General features: G+C 65.3%; 2 protein-coding genes across 10 annotated transcripts; both read right to left on the bottom strand.

Annotated features, from left to right (window-relative positions):
- Window positions 1–126: 126 nt before the first annotated feature.
- On the bottom strand, window positions 127–10,405 carry BCAT2 (branched chain amino acid transaminase 2). 6 transcript variants are annotated; one of them, XM_089318986.1, is made up of 12 exons: window positions 10,280–10,405; window positions 5,602–5,676; window positions 5,079–5,282; window positions 4,738–4,878; window positions 3,399–3,509; window positions 3,174–3,293; window positions 2,919–3,082; window positions 2,222–2,364; window positions 2,045–2,130; window positions 1,337–1,477; window positions 1,177–1,251; window positions 127–483 (listed from the first exon to the last, which is right to left on the bottom strand). In XM_089318986.1, exons 1-12 carry the CDS (start codon window positions 10,301–10,303, stop codon window positions 445–447), a joined length of 1,323 nt encoding a protein of 440 aa, XP_089175112.1. In that variant the 5' UTR covers window positions 10,304–10,405; the 3' UTR covers window positions 127–444. The 6 variants fall into 6 exon arrangements, with proteins under 6 accessions (XP_089175112.1, XP_069919208.1, XP_069919206.1 ...); XM_070063107.2 differs by lacking the exon at window positions 4,738–4,878 and adding an exon at window positions 4,010–4,085 and having other exon boundaries at window positions 5,012–5,282; window positions 10,280–10,393; XM_070063105.2 differs by lacking the exons at window positions 4,738–4,878; window positions 10,280–10,405 and adding exons at window positions 4,010–4,085; window positions 9,762–9,949 and having other exon boundaries at window positions 5,012–5,282.
- A 620-nt stretch (window positions 10,406–11,025) lies between these two features.
- HSD17B14 (hydroxysteroid 17-beta dehydrogenase 14) lies at window positions 11,026–25,410 on the bottom strand. Of its 4 annotated transcripts, none has more exons than XM_089318990.1 (9): window positions 25,286–25,410; window positions 24,864–24,902; window positions 23,724–23,806; window positions 22,651–22,717; window positions 20,696–20,787; window positions 12,177–12,317; window positions 11,921–11,988; window positions 11,751–11,847; window positions 11,367–11,656 (listed from the first exon to the last, which is right to left on the bottom strand). In XM_089318990.1, the coding sequence occupies exons 1-9, from the start codon at window positions 25,371–25,373 to the stop codon at window positions 11,483–11,485; spliced, it is 849 nt and encodes a 282-aa protein (XP_089175116.1). In that variant the 5' UTR covers window positions 25,374–25,410; the 3' UTR covers window positions 11,367–11,482. The 4 variants fall into 4 exon arrangements, with proteins under 4 accessions (XP_089175115.1, XP_089175116.1, XP_069919211.1 ...); XM_070063110.2 differs by having other exon boundaries at window positions 12,213–12,317; XM_089318989.1 differs by lacking the exon at window positions 20,696–20,787 and having other exon boundaries at window positions 11,026–11,656; window positions 12,213–12,317.
- Between the last annotated feature and the right edge of the window lie 531 nt (window positions 25,411–25,941).

The raw sequence follows: 25,941 nt of genomic DNA, 5'->3' as shown, positions 1-25,941 counted from the left end.
GGGCGCAGGAGGGGAGGGGGCGCCCCCCGCAGGCTGCAGGAGCCACCGGGTCCTGGAAAAGCAAACCGATGGCGTCCCCAGGACTCCTGGCTGGAGACCCCCGCGCCGCTGGAGACCACTCGCGCCTTGTTCTTTGGCATTTTATTTCAAAATTGCAGCACAAGAGAGGGAAAAAAAAAAAATCAACGGCAGCACCGGGGCCGGGCTGCGCACGGAGAGACACGGCCACGGCCCGGGAACGGAGCAGCGGGCGCCTGGTCCCCGAGGCCGAGATGCGGGGCTGGGCCGGCGGCCGAGCGGGCCCCGACGGCTTTGGGAGTGTAGCGACCACACGGGGGCGCGCTGCAGCCCGGCGTCGGCGCCCCCGGCCTGCTACTCCATATTGCACTTGAGGTGAGTCACGAGGAGGCGAGGGGAGGGGCCTGGATGGCGCAGCCCGCGGCGTCACACCGGGAGCATCCACTCGTGAGTGCTCGCTCCGTACTAGGGAAGACGGGGGCGGCATGAGGGGCAGCCGCACCGCAACTCCCAGCAGGCCCCGGTCCCGGAAGTCCCCGGGAAGCAGCCTCCCGCCCCCAGGATGCCCGCGAGTGGGGTGAAAGCGCAGAGGCTCACGGGAACGGGATTCCTTCTACCCAAGATACCCTGGGGTTGCCGAGGCTCATGGGAGGGGGGTCGCTCCAACGGGCAGCTGGGGCACGCAGAGGCTCATGGGGAAAAGCGTTCTCTCACCAGAAGGATGCCCAGGGGCCGCAGAGGCTCATGGGAAAGGACTTTCAGTCCCCAGGATAAACGGAAGTGGGGATGCACGCAAAGCCTCTTGGGACGGGCAGTGCTCTACCAGGATACCCCGAGGCCGCAGAGGCTCATGGGAAAGGGCTTTCAGTCCCCAGGATAAACGGAAGAGGGGATGCGCGCAAAGCCTCTTGGGACGGGGTATGCTCTACCAGGATACCCCAAGGCCGCAGAGGCTCATGGGAAAGGGCTTTATCCCAGCGGGACATCGTTTGGGGCCGCAGAGGCTCATGGGAAAGGGGATTTCTCAGCGAAGCCTCGCCCGGGGCTCTGGAAGGCGGCAAGCTGACCCCGCAGGCCCCGGGGTGATGGGCGGAACCGTGACCTGCTCCTAGGATTGCTGAGGGGAGCCCTTCCATCATGCCGAGCGCCCGGCCTCACCTGGATCGCCTGCAGCTCCTTTTGGAAGCGCAGGATGAGCTCGGGCCCGTGTTCCATGGTGGGAATGTGGACGGCCTGCGGGAAAGGCGCGTGAGGCCCCGCGCCGCCGCGCCGCCCTCCTGCCCTCCCGCCCTCGCCCTCGGCGGCAGCCCGGCCTCACCTGGCCCTCATACAGGATCTGGTGCACAGGGCACACCTGGCAGGCGGTGCCCGAGCCGAAGACTTCCCGCACGCGCCCCTCCTCCAGCGCCCGCAGCAGCTCCTTCATGGTGATGGCGCGCTCCGCCACCCGGAACTCCCCCTGGGCGGCAAGGCACAGATGCACACCCACCCCCACAGGCACCCCAGCACCAGAGCCCTGCCCCCACAGGCACCCCAGCACCAGAGCCCTGCCCCCACAGGCACCCCAGCACCGGAGCTCCGCCCCCACGGGAGCCCCGCCCCCACAGGCACCCCAGCACCAGAGCTCCGCCCCCACAGGAACTCCCCCGCAGGCACCCCAGCACCGGAGCCCCGCCCCCACAGGCACCCAGCACCGGAGCTCCGCCCCCACGGGCACCCCAGCACCGGAGCTCCGCCCCCACAGGCACCCCAGCACCGGAGCCCCGCCCCCACGGGAGCCCCGCCCCGCAGGCACCCCAGCACCGGAGCCCCGCCCCCACAGGCACCCCAGCACCGGAGCCCCGCCCCCACCGGAGCCCCGCCCCCGCAGGCACCCCAGCACCGGAGCTCCGCCCCCACGGGAGCCCCGCCCACACGGCACCCCAGCACCAGAGCTCCGCCCCCACGGGAACCCCCCCGCAGGCCCCCCAGCACCGGAGCCCCGCCCCCACGGGAGCCCCGCCCCCGCAGGCCCCCAGCGCCTCACCCAGCTCTGAGCCAGGTCCAGGAGGCTCTGCCGGATCACTCCGGGCAGGATGATGCCGTCCAGCGGGGGCGTCACCAGCTCCAGCGCTAGGGCAGGTGCAAGGGAAGGGGGCGGGGTTACTCCACACCCCGCCCCCAGAACCCCCGGGGCCTGCCCTGCGGCCAGGGCCGGACCTACCCCCGTCCTCGTGGGTCCAGTAGATGAAGATGTTCATGGTGCCCACCTCGGTGAGCTGGTGGTCGGGGCCGTACAGCCAGAGGACCTGCTCACAGCCCCTCTTCTGTGCCTCCCGTTGCACGTACACGGTGGGCCCGTAATTCCTGGTGGAGGCAAGCTGGTCAGATGGGGGAGGGACCTCGTCCTCCCCAACACACTGGGGGCACCCCCTCCCCAGCTCACAGCCCTCCTGTGGCTTCCTGGGCACCCCCAGGACAGCGTCCTTGGCCATGAGCTTGGTGTGAAGACCCTGGGGGGGTACGTGCCCCCCCAATCATCTTCCTCACCCCTCTTGTGATCACCAAACCCCCAGCTGTCAAACCACTGCCAAGGTCACCCCTCTGGGACGCACTGCCGGCGTCCAGGCTTGGTCTGCGGCCCAGGACTTCCTGTCTCCCTATCCTAACCCTGGTCTCTTACCCGGCGCTAAGCTTGCCCCTCCCTCCCAAGCCTCCCTGGGCTCCCCAGTGCCCAAGGACGAGACCCCAGCTCATCTCTGGTATTCCTCCTTCTGGACGCGGTGCGCGCACTGAGCGCCTACGCGCCGCGGATCCCGATGCCAAGGTCACACCCCCGGGCACCCAGAGGCCCACCTCAGAAGCACAGGTGCTCGCCCAGGGGCTCCCACAGCCAGAGCTGCTGAGGCAGGAAGGCTTACCCCCCCAGCTTGTAGTCGCCGACACCCCCCATCCAGGCCCGGATGAATGTGGGGTCGGCCAGGAGGGAGACGGGGGTCACGGCGTCTCCGGGGAAGTAGGAGCCCACAGGGCACAGGATGACGAACAGGAGGGCCTGGGTGGCGCCGCCGACGCCCAGCGACGGCTGCAGAGGGCAGAGGGGCAGCGTCAGGAACCCGGGAGCGCAGGCCCCGGCCCCCCCCCCTCAGAAGCCCCGCCCCGGGGGCAGGGCCCACCTCGTTTCCGATGAGCACCGGCCGCACGTAGAGGCTGGTGCCGCTGCCCTCGGGAACCCAGTCCTTGTCCACTCGGATGAGCCGGCGGATGCACTCCAGCAGCTCGGCCTTGTCAAAGCTCTGGGGCGAATCCGGAGGGGTCAGCAGTCAGGAGCCCCCCTTCCCGCCCCCAGGCCCGCCCGGCCCTGCGCCCCCCCACCCCGGGCTGAGCCAGGGCCCCCTCACCGGCAGGCAGAGGCGCCTGGCCGAGCGCAGCATCCGCTCCATGTTGAGCCAGGGCCGGAAGAGGCGCACCTGCTGGTCCTTGCCCTTGAACGCCTTCATGCCCTCAAAGAGCTGCAGGGAAGTGGGGGCGGGGCTCAGCGCCAGAGTGAGATGGACACACGGAGGAGACCGGCGGCTCCGAGCTGAATTCGGGGCCCTGGTGTTAGCCCCCCAACTACTGAAGGCATCTGGGGGTGAACCAGGGGGCCTCGGGCACTGCTTAGCGGGCTGGGGGCTTCTGTTCGGGGGGATGGAAAGCTCTAGAACAGACAGCGGGGATGGCCACACAGCATTACTGTACTTGAAATGGTTGAAGTGGTGCATCCTGTGATGTGTGTGTTATGCATATATAATTATAATAAAGCATAATTAGCGTGCCCCAGAGTGAGGGGGACCTGCAGACGTGGTCCCCGGTGTCAGCCGGCCCCCGAGGGCAGTCACGGACAGGACGCGGGCCAGCGTCTGCGTGCCACACTGGGCAGGAACTGTGGCTGCTGAGAGGAGAGGGGGATGCGGCCCCGGGCGCCCCCCTGGGGGGTCTGCAGCCCCCATGGTGCACCCCCCACGCTCGCCTTGGTGTCTACCAGCCGCAGGCCCTGTCGGCTCCAGCTCAGTGTACAGAGAAAGCGGGGGAAACCCCTCAGATTTCTGAAAAACAAGCAAGCCGGTGTGGGCGTTGAGGGCGGGCCGGTGTCCGGGTTCCAGTCCCAGCAACTCCCTAACGATGCCCCCGGGAAGGTGGCGGAGGACAGCGTCCTGGGAGTCCTTGGACCCCTCCCACCCGCGTGGGAGACCCGGAGACCAGGATGGAGCTCCTGGCTCCAGGCTTCAGCCTGGCTCAGCCCCGGCCGCCGCAGGCACTCAGGGGGTAAAGCAGCAGGTGGAAGACCTCAAGATCTCTCCCTCTCTCTCTCTGCCTTTCAGATAAATAAATCAGGAGGGGGAGTGGGGGGAGGAGGAACAGGAAAGTACGCCCGATATCATAAAACCCTGCTGTAGACGACAAAACCTACCCAGACTGCCAGGGGCCCTGCAGCTGTGAGCCGCTCATCGCGCCTCCCTGGCTCTGAGTCATGAAACCCAACACCTCCCCAGTTTCTTCCTAGAAAGGCAGAGGGCCCTCCCCTCCGGGTCCCCGGCCCACCCGCCCAGCTGGCAGAGCCCTGGGCACCAGCCCCGCCCCTCCTGCTAGCCCCTACACTGTCCCTCTCCACCCAGAGCTCTCCCACCTGGACCTTCGCCCCAGCCTGGCCTCCACACGTGCCCTGAGGGTCTCAGATCTGGCCCTGACCTGCCCTACCCAGAGCCCTCGGACAAGACCCAGTGGCCCTGATCGGTCTCCTCGGCCATGCTCCAGTCCCGCAACTCCCCTGAGACATGCCAGGCTCTCCCTGCAGCTGGGCCGGACACTGGCTGGGCCCCTCCTCCCACGCTCCTCTCTCTGCCGGGAGAAGTCCTGCTTCAGTCACACTGAAAGCATGGGGCTCACGCTGGGGACCCAGCAACACCCAGGGCCTCAGAAACGAAGACCCACAGAAAGGAGAAGCAGGCAAAGCCGACCCAGGAGGGTGCACCTGGCTTGAGACAAGGCAAGGCGGAGGAAGTGCAGCCGGGAACAGGAAGAGGTCACGACCACACCACCTGCAGGGAGTAGTGCAGGGCGGAGCAGGCCGGGTGCAGCGTGAGGTTCTGGAAGGGCTGGATCCGGGGCTGGCCCCAGCCCTTCTTCCCCGTCCACTCCACCATCAGCATGTGGTCGGTGAACGTCTTCCCGAACATCAGGGGCTCGCTGGGGTTGGGCTTCTTCTGAGGCTCCGCCGTCATTTGTAGCTGCAGATCCGCGGCCTGAGGAAAGACAGGGGACCAGGTGTCCTGGAATCTGGAGATGCGTGCCAAAGGGATAAACTACATCTCCCATGATGCCACGGGCCTCGGAGCCATAGAGAAGGGAGGCCTCGGACCACAGAGGCTTCTGGGATATGTAGTTTCATTTCATTTCCTCCACCCACTGCCTACCACCGGCACCTCTTAAGCTGTGGGCCTCCTGCAGACGCCCAAATCCAGCCCCAGTACGTCTTCCTCCAGGCTCAGGTGTCCAGGTGTCCAGAACCCCAGCCCCCTGCGCACCTCCCCCCAACCCAGGAGTCCAGCCCCTTCCTTTCACCTTGAAGTTGGAGGAGGCACATCTTCTGGGACCACACACAAGCCAAGGGACCGGAAGAAGTTTTCGGGCCCAGATCTGGGCAGGAAGAGAAGGGAGAAGGCTGATGAGGCCAGCAGAGAGAGAGCTGGGGCCCCCGCACCCCCTCTGCACCCCCTGTACTTGTGAGGTTCCCTCCCCCCGGGATTCCGCACCACACACGTGGCCCAGGCCAAGCCCACTCCCCGCCCCCACGCGTGCCACATCCTTGGAAAGAGCTGAGTCCGCGGCAGTCTGACCCCTCCCACTGGGGGGTAAAGTCAAAGAGAGGCCCCGCCCACTCAGGGAACTTTGGCCCCAGCCTGAGAGCAGCTCAGAGCAGCGGACGCCCAGGGGAGCTGTGCAGGTGAGTGAAAGCCCCCAGGACCCAAATCCTGGCCCAGGTCAGGAAAACGAGGGACTACAGGTCCTGCTCCCCCGGGACTGAGCACTGCAAGCCCCAGCCCCCTCCTCCCTCAGACCAGGATCGGGACCCCCCAGCCCTCCTCCCTCAGACCAGGAGTCCAGGCCCCAGCCCTTCCTCCCTCAGACCAGGAGTCCAGGCCCCAGCGCCTCCTCCCTCAGACCAGGATCGGGACCCCCAGCGCCTCCTGCCTCAGACCAGGGGTCCAGGCCCAGCCCTCCTCCCTCAGACCAGGAGTCTGGCCCCAGCCCCTCCTCCCTCAGACCAGGAGTCCAGGCCCCAGCCCCTCCTCCCTCAGACCAGGAGTCCAGGCCCCAGCCCCTCCTCCCTCAGACCAGGATCGGGACCCTCAGCGCCTCCTCCCTCAGACTAGGAGTCCAGGCCCCAGCCCCTCCTCCCTCAGACCCAACTGGGCTCAGCTTGCCGCACACCCTGGACAGCCCAGTTCCGCGTGGGCAGCCCCTCCAAGGCTGCGGGGAGTCCCCCATCATCTCTGATCAATATTTCGAAGCTCACTTTTTTAACGATTTCTTTATAAAGGCAGAGTTACAGAGAGAGAGAGAGAGAGAGAGAGAGGGAGGGAGAATCTTCCAGCCCCTGATTCACTCCCCAGATGGTCACAACGGCCGGGGGGCCAGGGCTGGGCCAGAGGGAAACCAGAAGCCGGGACCTCCGTCTGAGTCTCCCACGTGGGTGCAGGGGCCCAAGCACTCGGGCCTTCTTCCGCTGCTCTCCCAGGCCACAGCAGGGAGCTGGATGGGAAGTGGAGCAGCCGGGACTGGAACCGGCGTCCACGTCCATATGGGATGTGAGTCGCGAGCGCCAGCTTTACCCGCTCCACCACAGCACAGCCAGCGCAGGCCCCAAGAGAAGCCCACAGTCTTTCGCTCGGCCCCTCCCCCACCTCAGGGGAACAGAGGTCAGTGCTTCCAGCAGAGTGGCCCCTCCCAGTGACCTGTGTCCCCAACCCTGCAGGGAGGTGCCTGGGTCCTGAGGTTGCGGGAGGCAAAGCCACTCCTGCCCAGTGGACGAGAACAGCCGCGGTCACGGCCGGCAGGTGAGTCTCGGGCGGCCCCAGGGCTCCTGGACTGAGCAGAGCGGGTGTCCCTGGCGTGGCCTGCCCAGCCCTGCAGCTGGTGCCCAGGAGGGGGTGGGACAGCAGGCATGGAGAGAGGACAGACACAGGGAAGGGACAGCAGCCCTCAGAGAACAGCCAGGACGGAAGAAGTTTAAGGACAGTGAGAGAAGGCAGAGGAAGAATGAGGGAAAAAGACCCAGAAATGAGGAGCAAATCTGCAAAGAACAGAGTCGGAGGCCGGGAGACGCCCAGGGACCTGATCCCAGCCGGGCGGGCGACGCGGTGCCCCAGGGAGACGCCCAGGGACCTGATCCCAGCCGGGCAGGTGGTGTGGTGCTCCAGGGGAGACGCCCAGGGACCTGATCCCAGCTGGGCGGGCGACGCGGTGCAAGGACCTGATCCCAGCCGGACGGGCGACGCGGTGCCCCGGGGAGACACCCAGGGACCTGATCCCAGTCGGTCGGGCGACGCGGTGCCCCGGGGAGACACCCAGGACCTGATCCCAGCGGGGCGGGCGACGCGGCGCCCCGGGGACACGCCCAGGGACCTGATCCCAGCCGGGTGGGCGACGCGGTGCCCCGGGGAGATGCCCAGGGACCTGATCCCAGCCGGGCGGGCGACGCGGTGCCCCGGGGAGATGCCCAAGGATCGGATCCCAGCCGGGCAGGTGGCGTGGCGCCCGGGCGTGTGCTGCCGCTCAGCGTGCCCGCCTTCCACATCAGGGTGCTGGTTCTATCCCGGCCACTCCTCTTCCGGTCAAGTTTCTTGCTAATGTGCCAGAGAGGCAGCAGACCACGGTTTCTGACCCAGATGGAATCATGTCCCAGCCCCAGCCGTCGTGGGCATCTGGGGAGTGAACCAGCGGGTGGAGGCTCTCTCTCTCCTTCTCCCTTTCTCTGCCTCTCCCTCTCCACCACTCTGCCTTTCACATGAGTAAGACAGCGAGGCTGGTGTGTGGCACAGCTGGTTAAGCCACTGCCTGCGACCTGGGCCCCTGGCTGAGACCAGGATGAAGCTCTTGGCTCCTGGCTTTGGCCTGGCCGACACCTGGCTGTTGGTTATTTGGAGAGTCAGTCGGTGGATGGAAGATCCTCCCTGTCATTCTGCCTTTCAAATAAGTAAGTCTTTAAAACAAACAAACAGGCCGGCGCCGCGGCTCACTAGGCTAATCCTCCACCTAGCGGCGCCGGCACACCGGGTTCTAGTCCCGGTCGGGGCACCGGATTCTGTCCCGGTTGCCCCTCTTCCAGGCCAGCTCTCTGCTGTGGCCAGGGAGGGCAGTGGAGGATGGCCCAGGTGCTTGGGCCCTGCACCCCATGGGAGACCAGGAGAAGCACCTGGCTCCTGCCTTCGGATCAGCGCGGTGCGCCGGCCGCGGAGGCCATTGGAGGGTGGACCAACGGCAAAGGAAGACCTTTCTCTCTATCTCTCTCACTGTCCACGCTGCCTGTCAAAACAAAGAGAGAGAGAAACTCAGGTCTCAGGAAATAAAGCCAGGAGACCTCAGGATAAAATACTGAGTGGGGGATATGGCGAGAACAAGGAAACGGAAGAGAAATCGATGAAAAGCAGATCAGATGGGCTGTGCAGAGTGGAAGGGCGCCCCGAGGCCTGGGGAAAAAACTGGGGGAGAGAGACCCCAACTGCCGGAGAGAGACTACCTCAGGGAGACTAGACAGAAAAACATCCGCACTGGCCAGATACTGGCTCAGCATCCAGGCTGGACGGATCCCGGGCCACGGAGGGAGGCCCCGTGATGCAGCTGCCTCCATCCTGAGGGGCGGGGCTCGGCTCAGCTCAGGAAGGTGCCCCCCCCCCCCAGAGACAGGGCTGGGCCCCAGAGGGCAGAGGGGCTGCTGGGACAAGGAGTGTGACTGTTCCTTTACTTAGTTTTATTTACTTGAAAGGCAGAGAGAACTAGGGGTTTTCCATTCTTGGTTCCTCCCTCTAACGCCCGCAACAGCTGGGGCAGAAACTCCACCTGGCCTCCCACACCTGAGCGGAACCTGCTGCCTCCCAAGGTGTGCGTTAGCAGGAAGCTGGAGCCAGAACCGGAGCCGGGGCTCGGACACCTGCCCTGAGACACAAGGGCAGGACTGGGGCTGGCGGGTCCATCGGGCAGGGCTCTGTCACCCCAGGGAGCCTCCTCCGCGCCCCACAACCCAGTCGGCCACTCACGTCCTGGTCACAGCCCATGCTGTCTCATCCAGGCCCAGGGCTTCTGGTCACAGCCCCTGATTCACATCGCAGCCTGAGCCTCTTACCTCACAACCTCACAGTGTGTCTGTCCCATTGAGGGGGGCCCGAAGTGTCCCCGTTCAGACCCCGGGCCCATCCCCGGATCACAGCCCTCCCTGCCCCAGGCTTGTCCCAGGTCGGGGACTCCCGCCTGTCCCAGCCTAGGGCTCAGCCCCGTCTCCACTACAAGACAAAGCGGCCTTCGAGGCTGGGGGTCCCACGGCACGGCAGAGTATGGGCAGGCCTCTGCACATCACAGCCCGGGGCGACCACCCCCCCACTGCCGCCCAGGACCAGGGGAAGGCGCAACTCTGCCCGCCTGCAGGAAACACCTCCCCCTCCCCGGGGGCCGTGCTGTGGCCGGCGGGGCTCCAGCGACCCCTCCTCACCGCGGGACCTGGTTACCTAGCGGCAAGGACTCCCCGCAGCAGCGCGGCTCTCCGCCTTGGAGGAAGGCCGTCCACGTCACCGGGACCAAGGTAAGGGGGGTCGGGAACACGGCCCACGGCATTGTCTTTACCGAGCTTCATCGTCCGGTTCCCAGGGGGGCCTGGAGTTTGAACGCCCTGCCCTCATCCTGCCCCCACCCCGTAGGTCCTCGGCCGCCCCCCACCCCTAAACACAACCGCCCCAGCCTGACCCAGTGCCGCGCCCCTCCCGTTTCGGTCCTCTCCTCCACGTTTCCCGCTTTGTATCTGGCCCGCCTAGGGCCTGCCCCTCCGACTCCCCACGCCCCACTGCAAGCCTTGTGCTCCTTGCCAAACGGAGCCCCATCCTCCTCGGCACCCCGCCGCGGAACCCGAGCGTCGCACCCGCAGCGGCGCCCAGCCGGACGCACCGGGCGCGCGCCGGTGGTCCTGCCGGAAGTGCGCCTGCCCCGAGGGGTTCCCCGGCCCCTCGGCGGCGCGGGGCCGAGAACCCACCTGCCCCAGCGCGGCTGCGGCCATGATCCGTGCGGCGGTTAACTGTGCCCGCCCGGGCGTGGCCCCGGAGAAAAACGTTCCGGCCCCGCCCTACTCACACCCCCTCCCGCGGGACGGCCGCCCCTCCCCCCCCCCGCATCCCAGGCCCGCCCGGGCTCCCCAATTACGGAACGCCCCGGAGCCGGGCCCCGCTGCAGGGCGCATGCGCCGCAAGTGCACCCCTTTCCCCTCGCTGCGGCTGCCGCCCGAGGTGGGAGCCAGGAGAGGCCAGGAGCGGAGGACTCGGGCCATCACGGCCCCCGGGTTCCCGCTGACCTGCCGGGCCCTGTCGTTAAGGGAGCCCCCGCCCCCCGGTCAGCAGGGCCGGCCCCTGGAGCGGGGTCCCCGGGGGCACCCCTTGCAGGGGCGCTCCGGCCACTCGCGCCTCGGGGTCCAGCCGTGCAGTCCACGCGAGGCCCGTCCCTCGCCCCCATAGCCGGGGGACCGAGACGCCGGAAACCGGCCCTGGGGCCTCCGTGTGTCTGCCTAGGGACAGCTCGGCCCTCAACTCCTATCCCCCGCAACGCCCCTAAACCGGGGTCCCGGGCCCCCAGCCCCATCCGCCCCCTGTCTCGGCTCCACGCCTCCTCCCCCGCCCACCCGGCCCGCGGCTGCCGGGGCGGAGCCGAGCGACCACGCCCCCGCCGCCCCAGCCAATCAGCGGCTGCCACACGCCCCCCGCCGCGGCCAATCCGCAGCAGCCCTGCGGCTCCACCCCCCTCACCTGGGGCGAGGCGGGGGCGGCTCTCGCCCAGCCCGGGGAGCCCGCGACCCGCGGTGTCCCCCGACCCCAGCTCGCTGTGACCCAGACGTCTCCGCCCTCGGCCAGAACTGCTGTCCCTAAGGGCTGAGAGTAAAAGGAGGCCTCCAGCCGGCCCATTACCTCCCAATCAGCGCCTAATTAGCGTCTCCCCCGCGGGCCTGCCAATTAGCGGCCTGGCAAGTGCTCTCCCCACAACCTGCTGCGGGAGCCCTGGTCCCGGGGGTGCAGGGCGGCTCGGCGGGCACTGTCCAACAGGGCAGGGAATAAACGCAAAGACGCCCCGGCTGGCTGCAGAATGTTCTGTGTTCGTGGGCACCGGCGGGGTGTGCCTCGCGCATCCCAAGGTGGGCGTGAGGTCCGAGGAGGTTCGGGGTACAGGTTTGGGGCGGAAGTGCGGGAAATCAGGAAGACAGATCCGGGACTTCCACGGGGGTGCTGGGGCCGGCCTTGCACCCATACCCCAGCTCGGCGCCCCCGGTCACGAACAGCTCGAGGCCCGTGCAGAAGCTGGCTTCCGACGCCAGGAACACAGCCGCAGCCCCTACCTCCGCGGGCTGGCCCATGCGGCCCAGGGGCTGGGGGCAGAGAGCAGGGAGGACGGCCGTGGAGGGGACCCCGCCCGGATGGCCATGCCCCCGCCCCACACTGGGACCTGGTGTTCACTCCTACCTGGGCCATGGCGCCCTCTCGGATTGCGGCCCTGGGGTCTGGCGCCAGGGCTGCCAGCTCCTGCCACAGTGGGGTCCAGATGTTTCCTGGGGAGATGCTGGGGGGGGCGGGCATCAGTGCAGCTGCCTCTGGGGCTCACCCCCCTTCCCATCCCCCAGGGGGCTGCTCACCAGTTGACGCGGACGCCATATTGACTCTCGTCCAGGGCCAAGGCTTTGGTCAGGGCCGTCACTGCGCCCTGCAGCAAAGGCGAGGGGAGGGGAATATGGGCCCCCTTCCAGCCGGGGCAGCAGAACCTGGGGGGGGCTCCCCGTCTCCTGTGGGCACCCCGCTCTGCTCCCCGCTGTCACGGGCGTCAGGCCTCCTTGGGCTGAATCTGGGAGTTGAGGGTGACCCTGGGCAGGCTGTCCACTCGCCGGCTCTCACCAGGTGGGGAGGTGGGGGTGGGCAGGGCCGGCCTACCTTGGTGGCCGCGTACGGAACCCCCTGGAGCTGGCCGACCGCCCCCACCAGGCTGGAGATGTTGATGATGTTTCCCCGGCTCCTCCGCAGGTGCGGGAGGGCGAGCTGGGCGAGAGACGGAGTCGGAATCAGCCCCCCTGGGGTCCCCCGATTCTGCTGAAACACAGACGCAGGTGCCCCGCGGGGGACGCCATGGAGGACCCCGCCGTGAGCACCCTCTCTGGTGTCTCGGTCCCAGCACTTAGCCTCTGCTTGTCTGGGAGCGACCGCTCCCCAGGGCTCTCCTGGTCCAAGAGGGGAACAGATGGGAGGCCTGGGTGAACTGTGGAGGACGCTCCCTGCAACACCGTGGCTACCTGAGGCCCCACTGTGTGTGTGTGTGTGCCAGCACGCCTGTGTGTGCGTACCAGCATGTGTGTGTGCCAGCACACTTGTGTGTGCGTGTGTGCATACCAGCATGTGTGTGTACCAGCATGTGTGTGCCAGCACACCTGTGTGTGCATGTGTGTGCCAGCATACATGTGTATCCATGTGTGTGCCAACACGCCTGTGTGTGCATGTGTGTGCGTACCAGCATACGTGTGTATCCATGTGTGTGCCACCACGCCTGTGTGTGCATGTGTGTGTACCAGCATGCGTGTGTATCCGTGTGTGTGCATGCCAGCACACCTGTGTGCACATGTGTGTGTGCCAGCACGCGTGTGTATCCATGTGTGTGTCAGCACGCCTGTGTGTCCATGTGTGCGTACCATCATGCGTGTGTATCCATGTGTGTGTACCAGCATGTGTGTGCCAGCACGCCTGTGTGTGCATACCAGCATGCATGTGTATCCATATGTGTGTGCCAGCACACCTGTGTGTGTGTACCAGCATGTGTGTGCCTGTGTGTGTGTACCAGCATGTGTGTGCCAGCACACCTGTGTGTGCATACCAGCATGCATGTGTATCCATATGTGTGCCAGCACACCTGTGTGTGTACCAGCATATGTGTGTGTCAGCACATCTGTGTGTGCATGTGTGTGTACCAGCATGCGTGTGTATCCATGTGTGTGCATACCAGCACGCCTGTGTGCATGTGTGTGTATACCAGCATGTGTGTACCAGCGTGCGCGTGTATCCATGTGTGTGCCAGCACACCTGTGTGCATGTGTGTGCATACCAGCATGTGTGTACCAGCGTGCGCGTGTATCCATGTGTGTGCATACCAGCATGCGTGTGTATCTGTGTGTGCGTGCAGCACGCCTGTGTGTGCGTGCCAGCATGCGTGTGTGTGCATGTGTGTATCCATGCATGTGCACACAGCATGTGTGTGTATCCATGTGTGTGTGCCAGCACACCTGTGTGTGTGTACCAGCATGTGTGCCAGCACGCCTGTGTGTGCATGCAGCATGCATGTGTATCCGTGTGTGTGCCAGCACGCCTGTGTGTGCATGTGTGTGTATTCATGTGTGTATCCATGTGTGTGCCAGCACGCCTGTGTGTGTATCCATGTGTGTGTACCAGCATGTGTGTGTATCCGTGTGTGCATGTGTGTGCGTGCAGCATGCGTGTGTATCCGTGTGCGTGCAGCACGCCTGTGTGTGCATTCACTGCACGTGACCTTGGGCAAACTCAGTCCACCTCCCTCCGGCCCCAGGCAGCTGAGCGGACTGGGCGGGGCCTCCCCCGCCACTGGAGACTAGTGAGCCTGAGCCAGCAGCTGGCACCCAGGTCCTCCCGGCAGGAATGTGAGCAGCTCCCTGCGGGGTCCCCCAAACCCTGCGTCCTCCCGGCAGGAATGTGAGCAGCTCCCTGCGGGGTCCCCCAAACCCTGCATCCTCGCAGCAGGAATGTGAGCAGCTCCCTGCGGGGTCCCCCAAACCCTGCGTTCTCCCGGCAGGAATGTGAGCAGCTCCCTGTGGGGTCCCCCAAACCCTCCGTTCTCCCGCCACGCGTCCCAACCTCAGGGCCTTGGAACCAGCAGGGTCCTGAGACGGCTCCAGGCTGGCTGCCCTGCGGCCGGCCATCCCACGTGCTCAGGCTCAAGGGTTTCTGGGGACACGGAACTTTCAGTCCCCAGCTTCGGTGCTAAATCGGGACAGTCCCGGGTAAACACACTCCCCCGGCACCTTCAGTCCCTGCTCAAATGCCGCCTCCCCAGTGAAGCCCTCCCTGACTACTCTGCTCAGAACCGCACCCTGGCCGCCCCTCCCCTCCCGTCACGCGAGCCGCTGACGGGCATCTGTGTGACTGTGCGTCGCGTCCGTCTCCCGGGGACGGCTCTGAGAGAATACGGCGGCTGAGGACCGGGTGCGGGGCTGGCGCTGTTCCCAGCTCGCCACAGCGCTTAGTGTTCCAGTATGCCATCGTCATAGCAACCCCGCGAGCCGCGACCTCACAGCGCTCCCCGTGACGTCACAGCGCTCCCCGTGACACCTGACAGATGGCTGTCCACGGCCAGGCAGCCTGAAGCCAAAACCCAAAACCAGGCAGATGCTGAGCGGACAGGAGCGCCAGGAAGGGAGCGTGGGCGCTGGGGGCGGTGGGAGCCTGGCCTCCCGGCCACCTTCCCGCCCTCTGTCCGCTCAGAGCCCCGCCCAGCCGCACACCTGCCTGCAGCTCACCCCACCCGGGGCCTGCAGGGGCCCAGACCGGCTGCTTGGCACCAAGCACACAGCTAGTGCTCCATAAATATTTGTTCGGCCCTCCCCAGCCTCTCCCACCTCCCTCAAGGTCGCTCAGCACCTCGTTTGCTACATTCCAGGATGTGCCGGCCCTCATTGGCCGGCGCCCCTCCTCCCCACCCCTTCCCCTCCCCTCCTCCTCTTCCAGTGCCAATCCTCAGAGCCTGGCTCTGCCGCCTCATCTGACCCCATTTCTCCTAAAGGTTGGGGTTCCTCGGCCTGCCTCTCCCTCTGGGCTGGGATCCCACCTCTGGCATCTGCCCCAGAGACCCCTTCTGGAGACCCCAGCCCCTCTACCCCCAGGCATCTGCATTTCAATGTCTCCTGGACAGAACCGGCCTGTGGGTCCTCCCCAGCCCCTGCCCCCACCGGAACTGGCCTCAGTCCCACCCGGCCCCAGCAGCCGCCCCTGCCAGTGAGCTCTTGGACCTGTCCAGGTCGCTGCACCTCATTCATTCACTCAACAAACCCGCGCAGAGCCTCTGCTGTGTGCTGGGGGCTGCAGGAGACAAGACAGACTCCATGACAGAGCCACGGCGGATAGCGGACAGACTACCAGGGGGCGCTGGGGGTGCAGTTCTCAACAGGGGGTCCCTGGAGGGTGCTGGGCGGCTTGACACAACGCATCCGTGTGAGCCGTGGGGGTTCTGGCGGGAACACCTGCTGGGCAGAGGAACAGCCGGTGCCAAGGCCCCAAGGCAGAAGCAAAGCTGGTGCCTTGGGTGGCGGTGAGGCCGGCGGGGTAGAGGTCAGGGCAGAGATGGACTAGGGCCAGGCCACGTGAGACCCCAAAGGCCAGCACTTGCTCCTTGGACAGACTCGATCCTAATACCGGTTTTCCCAGGGTCACGCTGGTTTCCTCATACGGCAGCCAGTGCCAGTGGGACCATGGCGCTTCCGTGCTGAGGCACCTCCCACGGCTGCCACGCCCTCTCAGCCTGGCCCCAAGACCCAGCGTGCCCTGGTCCCCACCCGGCCCCTCCTGCTGTGCCCCTCCCTTCCCAGCACCCCCGGAACTCACCTGAACTCACCGCCAGGCCTCGCATGGCTGCTCCCTCTGCCAGGAACAGCGTCACCGCCTCCCTACCCCCTCGCCTGTCACCGCGTCCAGAAGCCTCGCCTGAACCCAGCACAAGCCGGTCTCCCTGTCACTCTCAGCCGCCCCCAACGCCGGCCCACCACGAGACGCACACCTACGCCTGTCCCTGCGTTTGTCCAGCACCCCCCCCGCACCTGCTCACTGCTGTCCCCCAGCAGCCAGCATGAGTGGACGCGTCCAGCTCTGACAGCCCATGCCCAGGCCTCCCGGGGATCTGTAGGCCTGGGAGGGAGCAGGTCCTTGGTCCCACCCTTCTCTGCAGCCTAGCTCCGTTCAAGGCCCCTGGCAGCCCCACGGGGTTCTGGTAGGGATGGTGTCACGTCCTAGGTTTGGGGACTGAGGTGTGAACACAGAGACAAAAGCCTTCATCTTGGGGAAAACCAAGTGCGGGAGGCAGGGGCAGACGACACCCGGGTCCAGGTGCACTGAGCGGAGGTATCAGACAGCCCGAGTTGTAACGCTGTGGGTTAAACCACCACCTGGGCTCCGCACGTGCCCCGGCGGACGTGTGGTATCTGGCTCTGGCAGCTCCTGACCCCAGCTTCCTGCGGATGCACACCCAGCCACCCTGCAAGGGGGTGCCAAGTGGGTCCCTGCCTCTCATGGGAGACCCGGTGGAGCCCTCAGCCCAGCCCAGCCCAGCCCAGCACTGGCTGTTGCAGGCATCTGTGGAGTGAACCAGTGGATGGGAGAGCTTGCTTGCTTTCTTGTTTAAAGATCTATTTATTTGAAAGGCAGAGTTACAGAGAATTACAGCCATATATATATATATATATATATATATATATATGAGAGAGAGAGGGGGAGAGAGAGAGAGAAAGGGAGAGAGAGAGAGAGAGAGAGAGGTCTTCCACCCTCTGGTTCACTTCCCAGATGCCTGCAATGGTCAGAGTTGCGTCGATCCGAAGCCAGGAGCCAGGAGCTTCCTCCGGGTCTCCCACGCGGGTGCAGGGGCCCAAGCACTTGGGCCATCCTCCGCTGCTTTCCCAGGCCAGAGCAGAGAGCTGGATAGGGAGTGGAGCAGCCGGGACTAGAACCGGCGCCCATATGGGATGCCGGCCCTGCAGGCGGCGGCTTTACTGGCTACGCCACAGCACCCGCCCCCAAGAGCTGTCTTTCCTCCTCTCTCTCCCCCTCTCCAGTCTCTCTGCTCGTAAAGAAAGCAGACGGAGAAACATGGAAGACGCTGACCACGGAGAATCTATGCAGAGAACCTCGCGCGCCCACTCTGGCAATGTTCCTCAGGGCTGAATTATGTCCCCGTAAAGATGACGGAGCACAGACCCCGCCGAGCCCACGGAGGACCCACGTGACGCCCTCACTCATGAACCTGCACAACGTCTCGGGGACAGGGGGCAGGGGACAGAGCCGTCTAAGGCAACAGTGCGGCTTCTTTAAGATAGGATAAGCAGTTCCTGCCCCAGGCCCTTCCCACGCTGGGCGCAGTGAGAGAAACGCCCGGTCTGTCCACCTCCTGCCTTCCCGCTCAGGTCGGCTCTGTGCTCACCCTGGCCTACTTCCCCAGGCTGCGTTTGCCCAATCCTGAGCTCAGGGAACTGAAACAGAGCGAGGCAGGTTGGCCGCAAGGAGCAACACGGGGCAAGGTTCACCAGTCACCGCGTGTTCGGGGGAGTCTGAGGGCGGCTTCATTCCACCAGGGCTGTGTGAGTGAGATGCCAGGATGAGCCCCATTTCACAGATGAGGAGACTGAGGCCCGGGGAGGGCCGAGTCGCTTGCACTGCATCGCAGGCAGGACCCCCACTCACAGTGGCAAGAGCCCGGCAGCTTTCTCTTTCCTGACGCTGGCAATAACGGGGAAGTGCGTGAACCCTCACGAGCCATCGTGCCTGTACACTGGGGGGTGCCGTGTTGGCTCGGCCCAAGAAGGAGCCAGGGCTCGCCCTGACCGGCCGGGGCACCACACCTGCCTCCGGGAGGGGCCTGCGAGTGAGTGCCTGAGCCCCCCACCCCACGCCGGTGCTCTCCCGGCAGCTGGGCCCCAGGCTCGCTCCTGCAGACCCGCTGACTCCCGCTGCCCGCTGGCCACCTGGAGTGGGTGCTGGGTGGGCACCTCACACTCAGCAGCACCCCCCTCCCAGGGCTCCTGGCTGGGTCGGACCGGTTGCTGGAGCAGGGGTGGCACTCCTTTCTCTCTGAAATCCACTCGCACAGCTGGGCCGTGAAGAAATCCTGACAATCCCAGCTTCAAAACGGACCCGGCTTCGCACCGCTTTGCACCAAGTGCAGGGCCCGGGCGCGTACAACCTCACCGCCCGCCTGGCCACGGCAGCCTCGGCCCTCAGTCGCAGGCCCTTCCCCGGGGTGGCCAGCAGAGGGCGCCAGTTCCCACGCAGGCAGCTCCCTTCCTTCTGCTGAGCCGGCTGTTGGCAAAGCAAAGATCCCCGGGACCCAGAAGTCCCCACAGTCGGAGCTCCTCCACCCACTCGCGGCCCTGTCCTCCTGCGCGCGCCCCCTCAGGGGCTCTGCGCTGACGCCCTTGCTGCACCTCCTGCCCGAGAGCGGCCGCCTGCCCCCGGACCCGTGCACCTGCTGCTCCTGGGCCCCCACTGCTCTTCCACAACTCTTTTTTTTTATTTTTATTTTTTGACAGGCAGAGTGGACAGTGAGAGAGAGAGACAGAGAGAAAGGTCTTCCTTTGCCGTTGGTTCAACCTCCAACAGCCGCCGCGGCCGGCGCGCTGCAGCCGGTGCTGCGCTGATCCCATGGCGGAGCCAGGTGCTTTTCCTGGTCTCCCATGGGGTGCAGGGCCCAAGCACCTGGGCCATCCTCCACTGCACTCCCTGGCCACAGCAGAGGGCTGGCCTGGAAGAGGGGCAATCGGGACAGAATCCGGCACCCCGACCGGGACTAGAACCCGGTGTGCCGGCGCCGCAAGGCGGAGGATTAGCCTAGTGAGCCGCGGTGCCGGCTTCCACAACTCTTATTTAAAAACCTGTAATAGTGGTTATAATAATTTATGTGGTTGAGGCATAATCCCTGGGCGTACCTGTGGGGCACGATGCACGCCTGCGTCAAGGGCTCAGTGACGGAGTCCGGTGCCTGGAGAGGGCCCACCAGCCCACCACAGGCAGCTCTCACTCCTCAGCTGTGGTTAGGGTCTCGAGTCCAAGTCACCGCTCAGAGGAGAGCCCTGAGCCGTCCTCCCGCCCCGCGCTCCGGCTAAAACAGCGACCAACTGTAGGGTGTTCTCCCTCAAGACTTACTGATTGATTTGAAAGTCAGAGAGGGAGGGGGGTTGAGAGAGAGAGAGAGAGAGAGAGAGAGAGAGAGAGAGGTCTCCCATCCACTGGCTCACTCCCATAATGGCTTCATCGGCCAGAGCTGCGCTGATTTAAAGCCAGGAGCTTCTTCCGGGTCTCCCACATGGGTGCAGGGGCCCAAGCACTTGGGCCATCTTCTACTGCTTTCCCAGGCCACAGCAGAGAGCTGGGTCGGAAGTGGAGCAGCTGGGATTTGAACCAGTGCCCGTATGGACGCCCATGTTGCAGGCAACGGCTTCACTCTCTACGCCCCAGCACCAGCCCCTACACACACACACATACAAAAGTCCCACCAGGGCGGGCATTACCCCTGTGTGGGTGCCCACAGCCATGCTGGAGTGTGGCCTCACGCCTGGCTGCTCCGCCTCTGACCCAGCCTCCTGCCAAGGCCCACCCTGGGGGCCGCAGAGGGCAACAGCACTTGAGTTCCTGCCACTCACGCCGGAGACCCAGGCTCAGCTCCAGGCTCCGGGCTTCAGCCCGACCCAGTCTTGGCTGCTGCAGGCGTTGGGGAGTGAACAGTGGATGGAAGACACCCCCCCCCCTTCTCTTTATCTCTTTGTCTCTGTAACTCTGCCTTTCAAAACAAATAAATATTTAAAAAAAAAAACTCTCCAGAAAACAAAATGAAAATAAGGAAGCCACAAGAAGCAAGAAGAGCAGAAAGCAAAGACTTCTGGGAACAGGGCGATGGGCACGTGGGGTTGGAGATACGATTCTCTCTCCTTGTCTGCACACTGGCAAAATGCCATGATCAAGAGCACAGGAAACAAGCCGGCGCCGTGGCTCAACAGGCTAATCCTCTGCCCAGCGGTGCTGGCACCCCGGGTTCTAGTCCCGGTCGGGGCGCCGGATTCTGTCCCGGTTGCCCCTCTTCCAGGTCAGCTCTCTGCTGTGGCCAGGGAGTGCAGTGGAGGATGGCCCAAGTGCTTGGGCCCTGTACCCCATGGGAGACCAGGAGAAGCACCTGGCTCCTGGCTTCGGATCAGCGTGGTGGAGGTTGAACCAACGGCAAAAGGAAGACCTTTCTGTCTCTCTCTCTCTCACTGTCCACTCTGCCTGTCAAAAAAAAAAGCGCATGAACACACACACACACATGCATATACATGTGCACAAGAATGCACGTGTCAACACACATGCACACACACACACACGTGCACACACTCGCCCACCGCGCCTCGTCCCCAAGCTTCCGTCACTTCTGTGCACAGCACTGACCGCTCCCTGACCTCTGGCCGCCCCCCACCCGGGTCTGCCCCACCACAAGGGTCGGCTTTGCTCACTGCTTTGTGCCCAGTGCTTGGCATGGCGTCGGGGCTAAAGGAGTACTTGCTGGATTAACTCATTTAGAAGGGCCACGGTGAAGCCTCCGCCCGCACGGGCGCTCTGCCCGCGGGGACACGGTCCACACCCGGTCTGCGGCCCGGCCCAGCCCTCACCTTGCACAGGGTGTAGGTCCCCAGCAGGTTCAGCTCCAGCAGCTCCCGGAAGCCCTGGGCCGTGGTCTCCTCCAACGGCTGCAGGGGAGGGTCTGGGGTGGGGTGGGGGCGTCGTGAGCAGGGGCCGCCCAGAGCGGCAGGAGGGGTGGGGCCCGCGGCCGGAGTCTCCGCCTCCCGCCTCCCGGCTGCGCGACCCTGCACAGCCACGGTCCTGCCCTCGGGTTCCCGGGTTCCCAGCTGCGAGCGGGGGCGCCGGCGCTTCTCACTTGCCCCTGTAGGTTTCACCGCTGCCCCACCGGGAGGCAGGAATGAGCGGTTCAAGCCCCTCACGCTGCTTCCGCTCTTACTTCCTGCCCTCGCGCCTGGGAAAGCAGACGGCGGGCCCCGGGGCTCCAGTCCCTGCCACCCAGGCTCCTGGCTTCGACCTGGCCCAGCCCTGGCCACATGGGCACTCGGGGAGTGACCGAGCAGGTGGAAGACCTCTCTGTCTCTTCTCTCTCTCCCTGTCTGTCACTCGGCCTTCCTCCCCAGAGAGCAGGAGACAGGGACCGAGGTCGTGGATTAGGGGTGCGGCCCCACTTCTCGGGGAGCGCACAGGTGGCGTGATGGAAAGTCACACGCCCGTGTGCCCACACGTCTGTCCACACGCGTGTCTCCGACACAGACAGTAATCCTACATCTGCAAACTGTGCCTTCTCCCACACACCACTGTCCCGTCTGCAAACAGTGCCCGGGCTGTGCAGCCGCCCCCCAACAGCTGTCCGTCTGCCTACCCCGGGTCTCCATCAGTCTCTTGCCTCAGGGCTTCTCTGTCTCTTTTTCTTTCTTTTTTTAAAAGATTTGTTTATTTATTTGAAAAGCAGAGTTACAGAGAAGCAGAAAGAGAGACAGAGAGAGAGGTCTTCCATCCGCTGATTCACTCCCCAAGTGGCCACAGCCCGCGACAGCCAGAGAGAGCCAGGAGCTTCATCCGGGTCTCCCACGCGGGTGCAGGGGCCCAAGGACCTGGGCCATCTTCCACTGCTCTCCCAGGCCACAGCAGAGAGCTGGATAGAAAGTAGAGCAGCCGGGACTTGAACCGGCACCCGTATGGGATGCCGGCACTGCAGGCGACAGCTTTACCTGCTACACCACAGTGCCGGCCCCTCTCTGTCCCTTTTTCTACCTCCGCAGGAAATACGTGCCCCCAAGCTCTGTGCACCCCCAGGAGTAACCAGGGGAAGCCCCGGCACTGATTCTGGGGTACAAATAAATTTTCCTGGGGCTGGCGCTGTGGCACAGTGGGCTAAGCCGCCACCTACAAGGCTGGCACCTGTATCAGAGTGCAGGTTCGAGTCCTGGCTGCTCCACTTCCGATGGCCTGGGAAAGAGGCAGAGGACGATCCGAGTGCCTGGGCCCCTGTACCCACGTGGGAGACCCCGGATGGAGTCCCAGGCTCCTGGCCTCAGCCTGGCCCCAGTCCTAGCTGTTGTGGCCGTTCACGGACCAGCAGAGGAAAGACCTCTGTCTGTGTGTGTCACTGTGCCTTTCAAATAAACAAAATAAATCTCTTAAAAAAATGTTTGTGTGGACGCAAACTTAGCCCTCGCGGGACGCTGGCCCTGCAGGGGTCGGAACCTGTGCGGTGCCAAGGGCACCGAGGGGAAGGTGAGCTCTCTGCTCAAACCCAAGCCCAGCACAGCTGAAGAGAAGCGCCAGGCCGCGCCCCCAGGCAAGCCCCGCCCCTCAGCCCACAGCCCCTGCTTCCCAGGAGGCTGTGCACCCGCCCGAGAGAGTGACAGCTGTCACTCTGCAGGGGCACCCCAGCACCCCGGAGAAAAACCACGGCAGTGTTTCCTGATTTACAGACGGAGAAACTGAGGCACGGAGCGGGGCGGGCTCAGGCCTGTGGGCTGCCACAGCGCGGGGCGGGGGACACGGAGGAGCAGGAGGACGGGGCGGGCTCACAACTCACGGGAGCCGGCGTTGTTGACCACGCAGTCCAGGCGGCCGAACCGGTGGACGGTGTCGGAGAGCAGGGCCTGTGGAGACAGCGCACGGCCCTGGGACCCGGCAGGGGTGGCCCCAGGACCCCGAGCAAGGCAGCAAGTGGGGAGCAGGGCTCTGAGGAAGGGGAGCCCAGGACTGCGGGCTCCGCAGGAGATGGGACAGGAAGCAGGGGTGCCAGGAGGAGACGGTCACGGTCATGTGCGGCTGTCCCAGAGGAGGGGGCGGGGCAGGACAGAACCTGAGAGGGGACAGAGACCCAGAGAGAGGGGGCAGAGACCCAGAGAGAGAGGGGACAGAGACCCAGAGAGGGGGGACAGAGACCCAGAGAGAGAGGACAGAGACCCAAAGAGGGGGGACAGAGACCCAGAGAGAGAGGACAGAGACCCAGAAAGAGAGGGGACAGAGACCCAGAGAGAGAGGGGACAGAGACCCAGAGAGAGGGGACAGAGACCCAGAGAGAGAGGACAGAGACCCAGAGAGGGGGGACAGAGACCCAGAGAGAGAGGACAGAGACCCAGAGAGAGAGGGGACAGAGACCCAGAGAGAGAGGACAGAGACCCAGAGAGAGAGGACAGAGACCAAGAGAGAGGGGGCAGAGACCCAGAGAGAGAGGAGACAGAGACCCAGAGAGAGAGGAGACAGAGACCCAGAGAGAGGGACGGAGCCCCAGGTCGGGGGACAGAGACCCAGAGAGAGAGGAGACAGAGACCCAGAGAGGGGACAGAGACCCGGGGGGGGGGGACAGAGACCCAGAGAGAGGGACGGAGCCCCAGGTCGGGGGACGGGATCAGGGGCGTCAGATAACAAAGTGGCTCTGATGGAAGAGAAGCGAAGCGGCAGGAGCCAGCGAGGAGGGGCTGTGGTGGAGGGAGGCTCTGGGAGGGGTCTACAGGTTCTGAGGGCCCAGGGCACCTACGGAAGGCCCTGCCCCGGGAGGTCTGGCAGAGTGGACCTGGAGCCAAACCAGGGGGCAGAGAGAGAGTGAGAGCGAGAGAGGGAGAAGTATCAGCGATGGGGCAGACACAGATAGGCCCTCACCCTCACATCCTCCTCCCGAGTCACGTCACAGCGGATAAACACGGCTCTGCGGAGCTCCTGCTCCAGTGCGCGGCCGCCCCGCTCTGCAGAGGGAGAGCTGGGCTGGACCCTGGGTCTGAGGAAGGAGGGCCTGGACCCTGGGTCTGAGGGAGGAGGGCCTGGACCCTGGGTCTGAGGGAGGAGGGCTGGGCTGGACCCTGGGTCTGAGGGAGGAGGGCCTGGACTCCTGGGTCTGAGGGAGGAGGGCTGGGCTGGACCCCTGGGTCTGAGGGAGGAGGGCTGGGCTGAATCTTGGGTCTGAGGGAGGAGGGCTGGGCTAGACCCTGGGTCTGAGGGAGGAGGGCCTGGATCCCTGGGTCTGAGGGAGGAGGGCTGGGGCTGGACCCTGGGTCTGAGGGAGGAGGGCTGGGCTGGACCCTGGGTCTGAGGGAGGAGGGCCTGGACCCCTGGGTCTGAGGGAGGAGGGCTGGGCTGGACCCCTGGGTCTGAGGGAGGAGGGCTGGGCTGAATCTTGGGTCTGAGGGAGGAGGGCTGGGCTGGACCCTGGGTCTGAGGGAGGAGGGCCTGGATCCCTGGGTCTGAGGGAGGAGGGCTGGGGCTGGACCCTGGGTCTGAGGGAGGAGGGCTGGGCTGGACCCTGGGTCTGAGGGAGGAGGGCCTGGACTCCTGGGTCTGAGGGAGGAGGGCTGGGCTGGACCCCTGGGTCTGAGGGAGGAGGGCTGGGCTGAATCTTGGGTCTGAGGGAGGAGGGCTGGGCTGGACCCCTGGGTCTGAGGGAGGAGGGCCATGGCTGGACCCCTGGGTCTGAGGGAGGAGGGCTGGGCTGGACCCTGGGTCTGAGGGAGGAGGGCTGGGCTGGACCCCTGGGTCTGAGGGAGGAGGGCTGGGCTGGACTCCTGGGTCTGAGGGAGGAGAGCCGGAACTGGACCCTTGGGTCTGAGGGAGGAGGGCTGGGCTGGACCCCTGGGTCTGAGGGAGGAGGGCTGGGCTGGACCCCTGGGTCTGAGGGAGGAGGGGCTGGACCCCTGGGTCTGAGGGAGGAGGGCTGGGCTGGACCCCTGGGTCTGAGGGAGGAGGGCTGGGCTGGACCCCTGGGTCTGAGGGAGGAGGGCTGGGGCTGGACTAAGGACCCTCACTCACCGTCCTTGTCACAGATAACCACTTGCGCCCCGCTGTCCACTGGCAAAGGAGGAGAGCAGTTACACCACAGGCAGGCGTGGACCTTGCCCCAGGCCTTGGCTGCCCTCTTCTGGCCACAGGCCCTGAGCCAGTCTCTCCCCACCCCGCCCACCCCAGTCTCATGACTGCCCCCGGGGACAAAGGGCAGAGGCTCAATGAGGCCCTGTCCACTCCAGCTGCCCGTTGGGCTCAGTGCTAACTGGTGGGGAGGGTCCAGGGAGAACCCCAAATATGCACAGAACTAGGCCCCAAACCACCCGCTCTGTAGCCGCACACCAGGGGGTGCCCGGCCCCAGGCCCCTGCATGGATCCCACCTCCTTCCTCCCACACCCAGTATCTCCCCTCCCCTTCTTTCCCCTCCCAGCCCCGGACCCTGACTCACCGAAGGCCCGCGCGATCCCGGCTCCAATGCCACGCGCGGCTCCTGTCACGACCACAACCTTCCCGGCATAGCGGGCCCCGGAGGCCATGGACACTTCCTCTCTCTCTCACAGTCTTTCCGAGAATGAAACCCACACAGGGGATGGACCCTAGAAGGCCCGCCCTGGGGGCGTTATCAGGAAGGCCAGAGACCTCAGCTTGGGTCCCATGCCTCCTCCCTCAGATCCAGGGGTCCAGCCCACAGAACTCCTCCCTCAGACCCAGGAGACCAGGCCAACAGCCACTCCTCCCTCAGACCCAGGGGTCCAGTTCTGGCCCCTCCTCCCTCAGACCCAGGAGTCCAGCCTCAGCCTCTCCTCCCTCAGATCCAGGGGTCTAGGCTGCAGTCCTCCTCTCTCAGACACAGGGGTCCAGGCCCCAAGACCCTCCTCCCTCAGACCCAGGGGTTCAGCCCCAGCCCTCCTCCCTCAGACCCAGGGGTCCAGCCCACAGAACCTCCTCCCTCAGACCCAGGAGTCCAGACCACAGAACCTCCTCCCTCAGACCAAGAGTCAAGGCACCCAGCCTATCCTCCCTCAGACCCAGGGGTCCAGGCCCAGCCCTCCACCCTCAGACCCAGATGTCCAGGCCTCAAGCCCCTCCTCCCTCAGACCCAGG

Source organism: Oryctolagus cuniculus, chromosome 18 (genome assembly GCF_051225735.1).
Source record: "Oryctolagus cuniculus isolate XC-2025 breed Fujian yellow rabbit chromosome 18, ASM5122573v1, whole genome shotgun sequence".
NCBI lineage: Eukaryota > Metazoa > Chordata > Mammalia > Lagomorpha > Leporidae > Oryctolagus > Oryctolagus cuniculus.
Note: the sequence above shows the minus strand (reverse complement) of the source record. Positions and strands in the feature narration are given on the sequence as shown.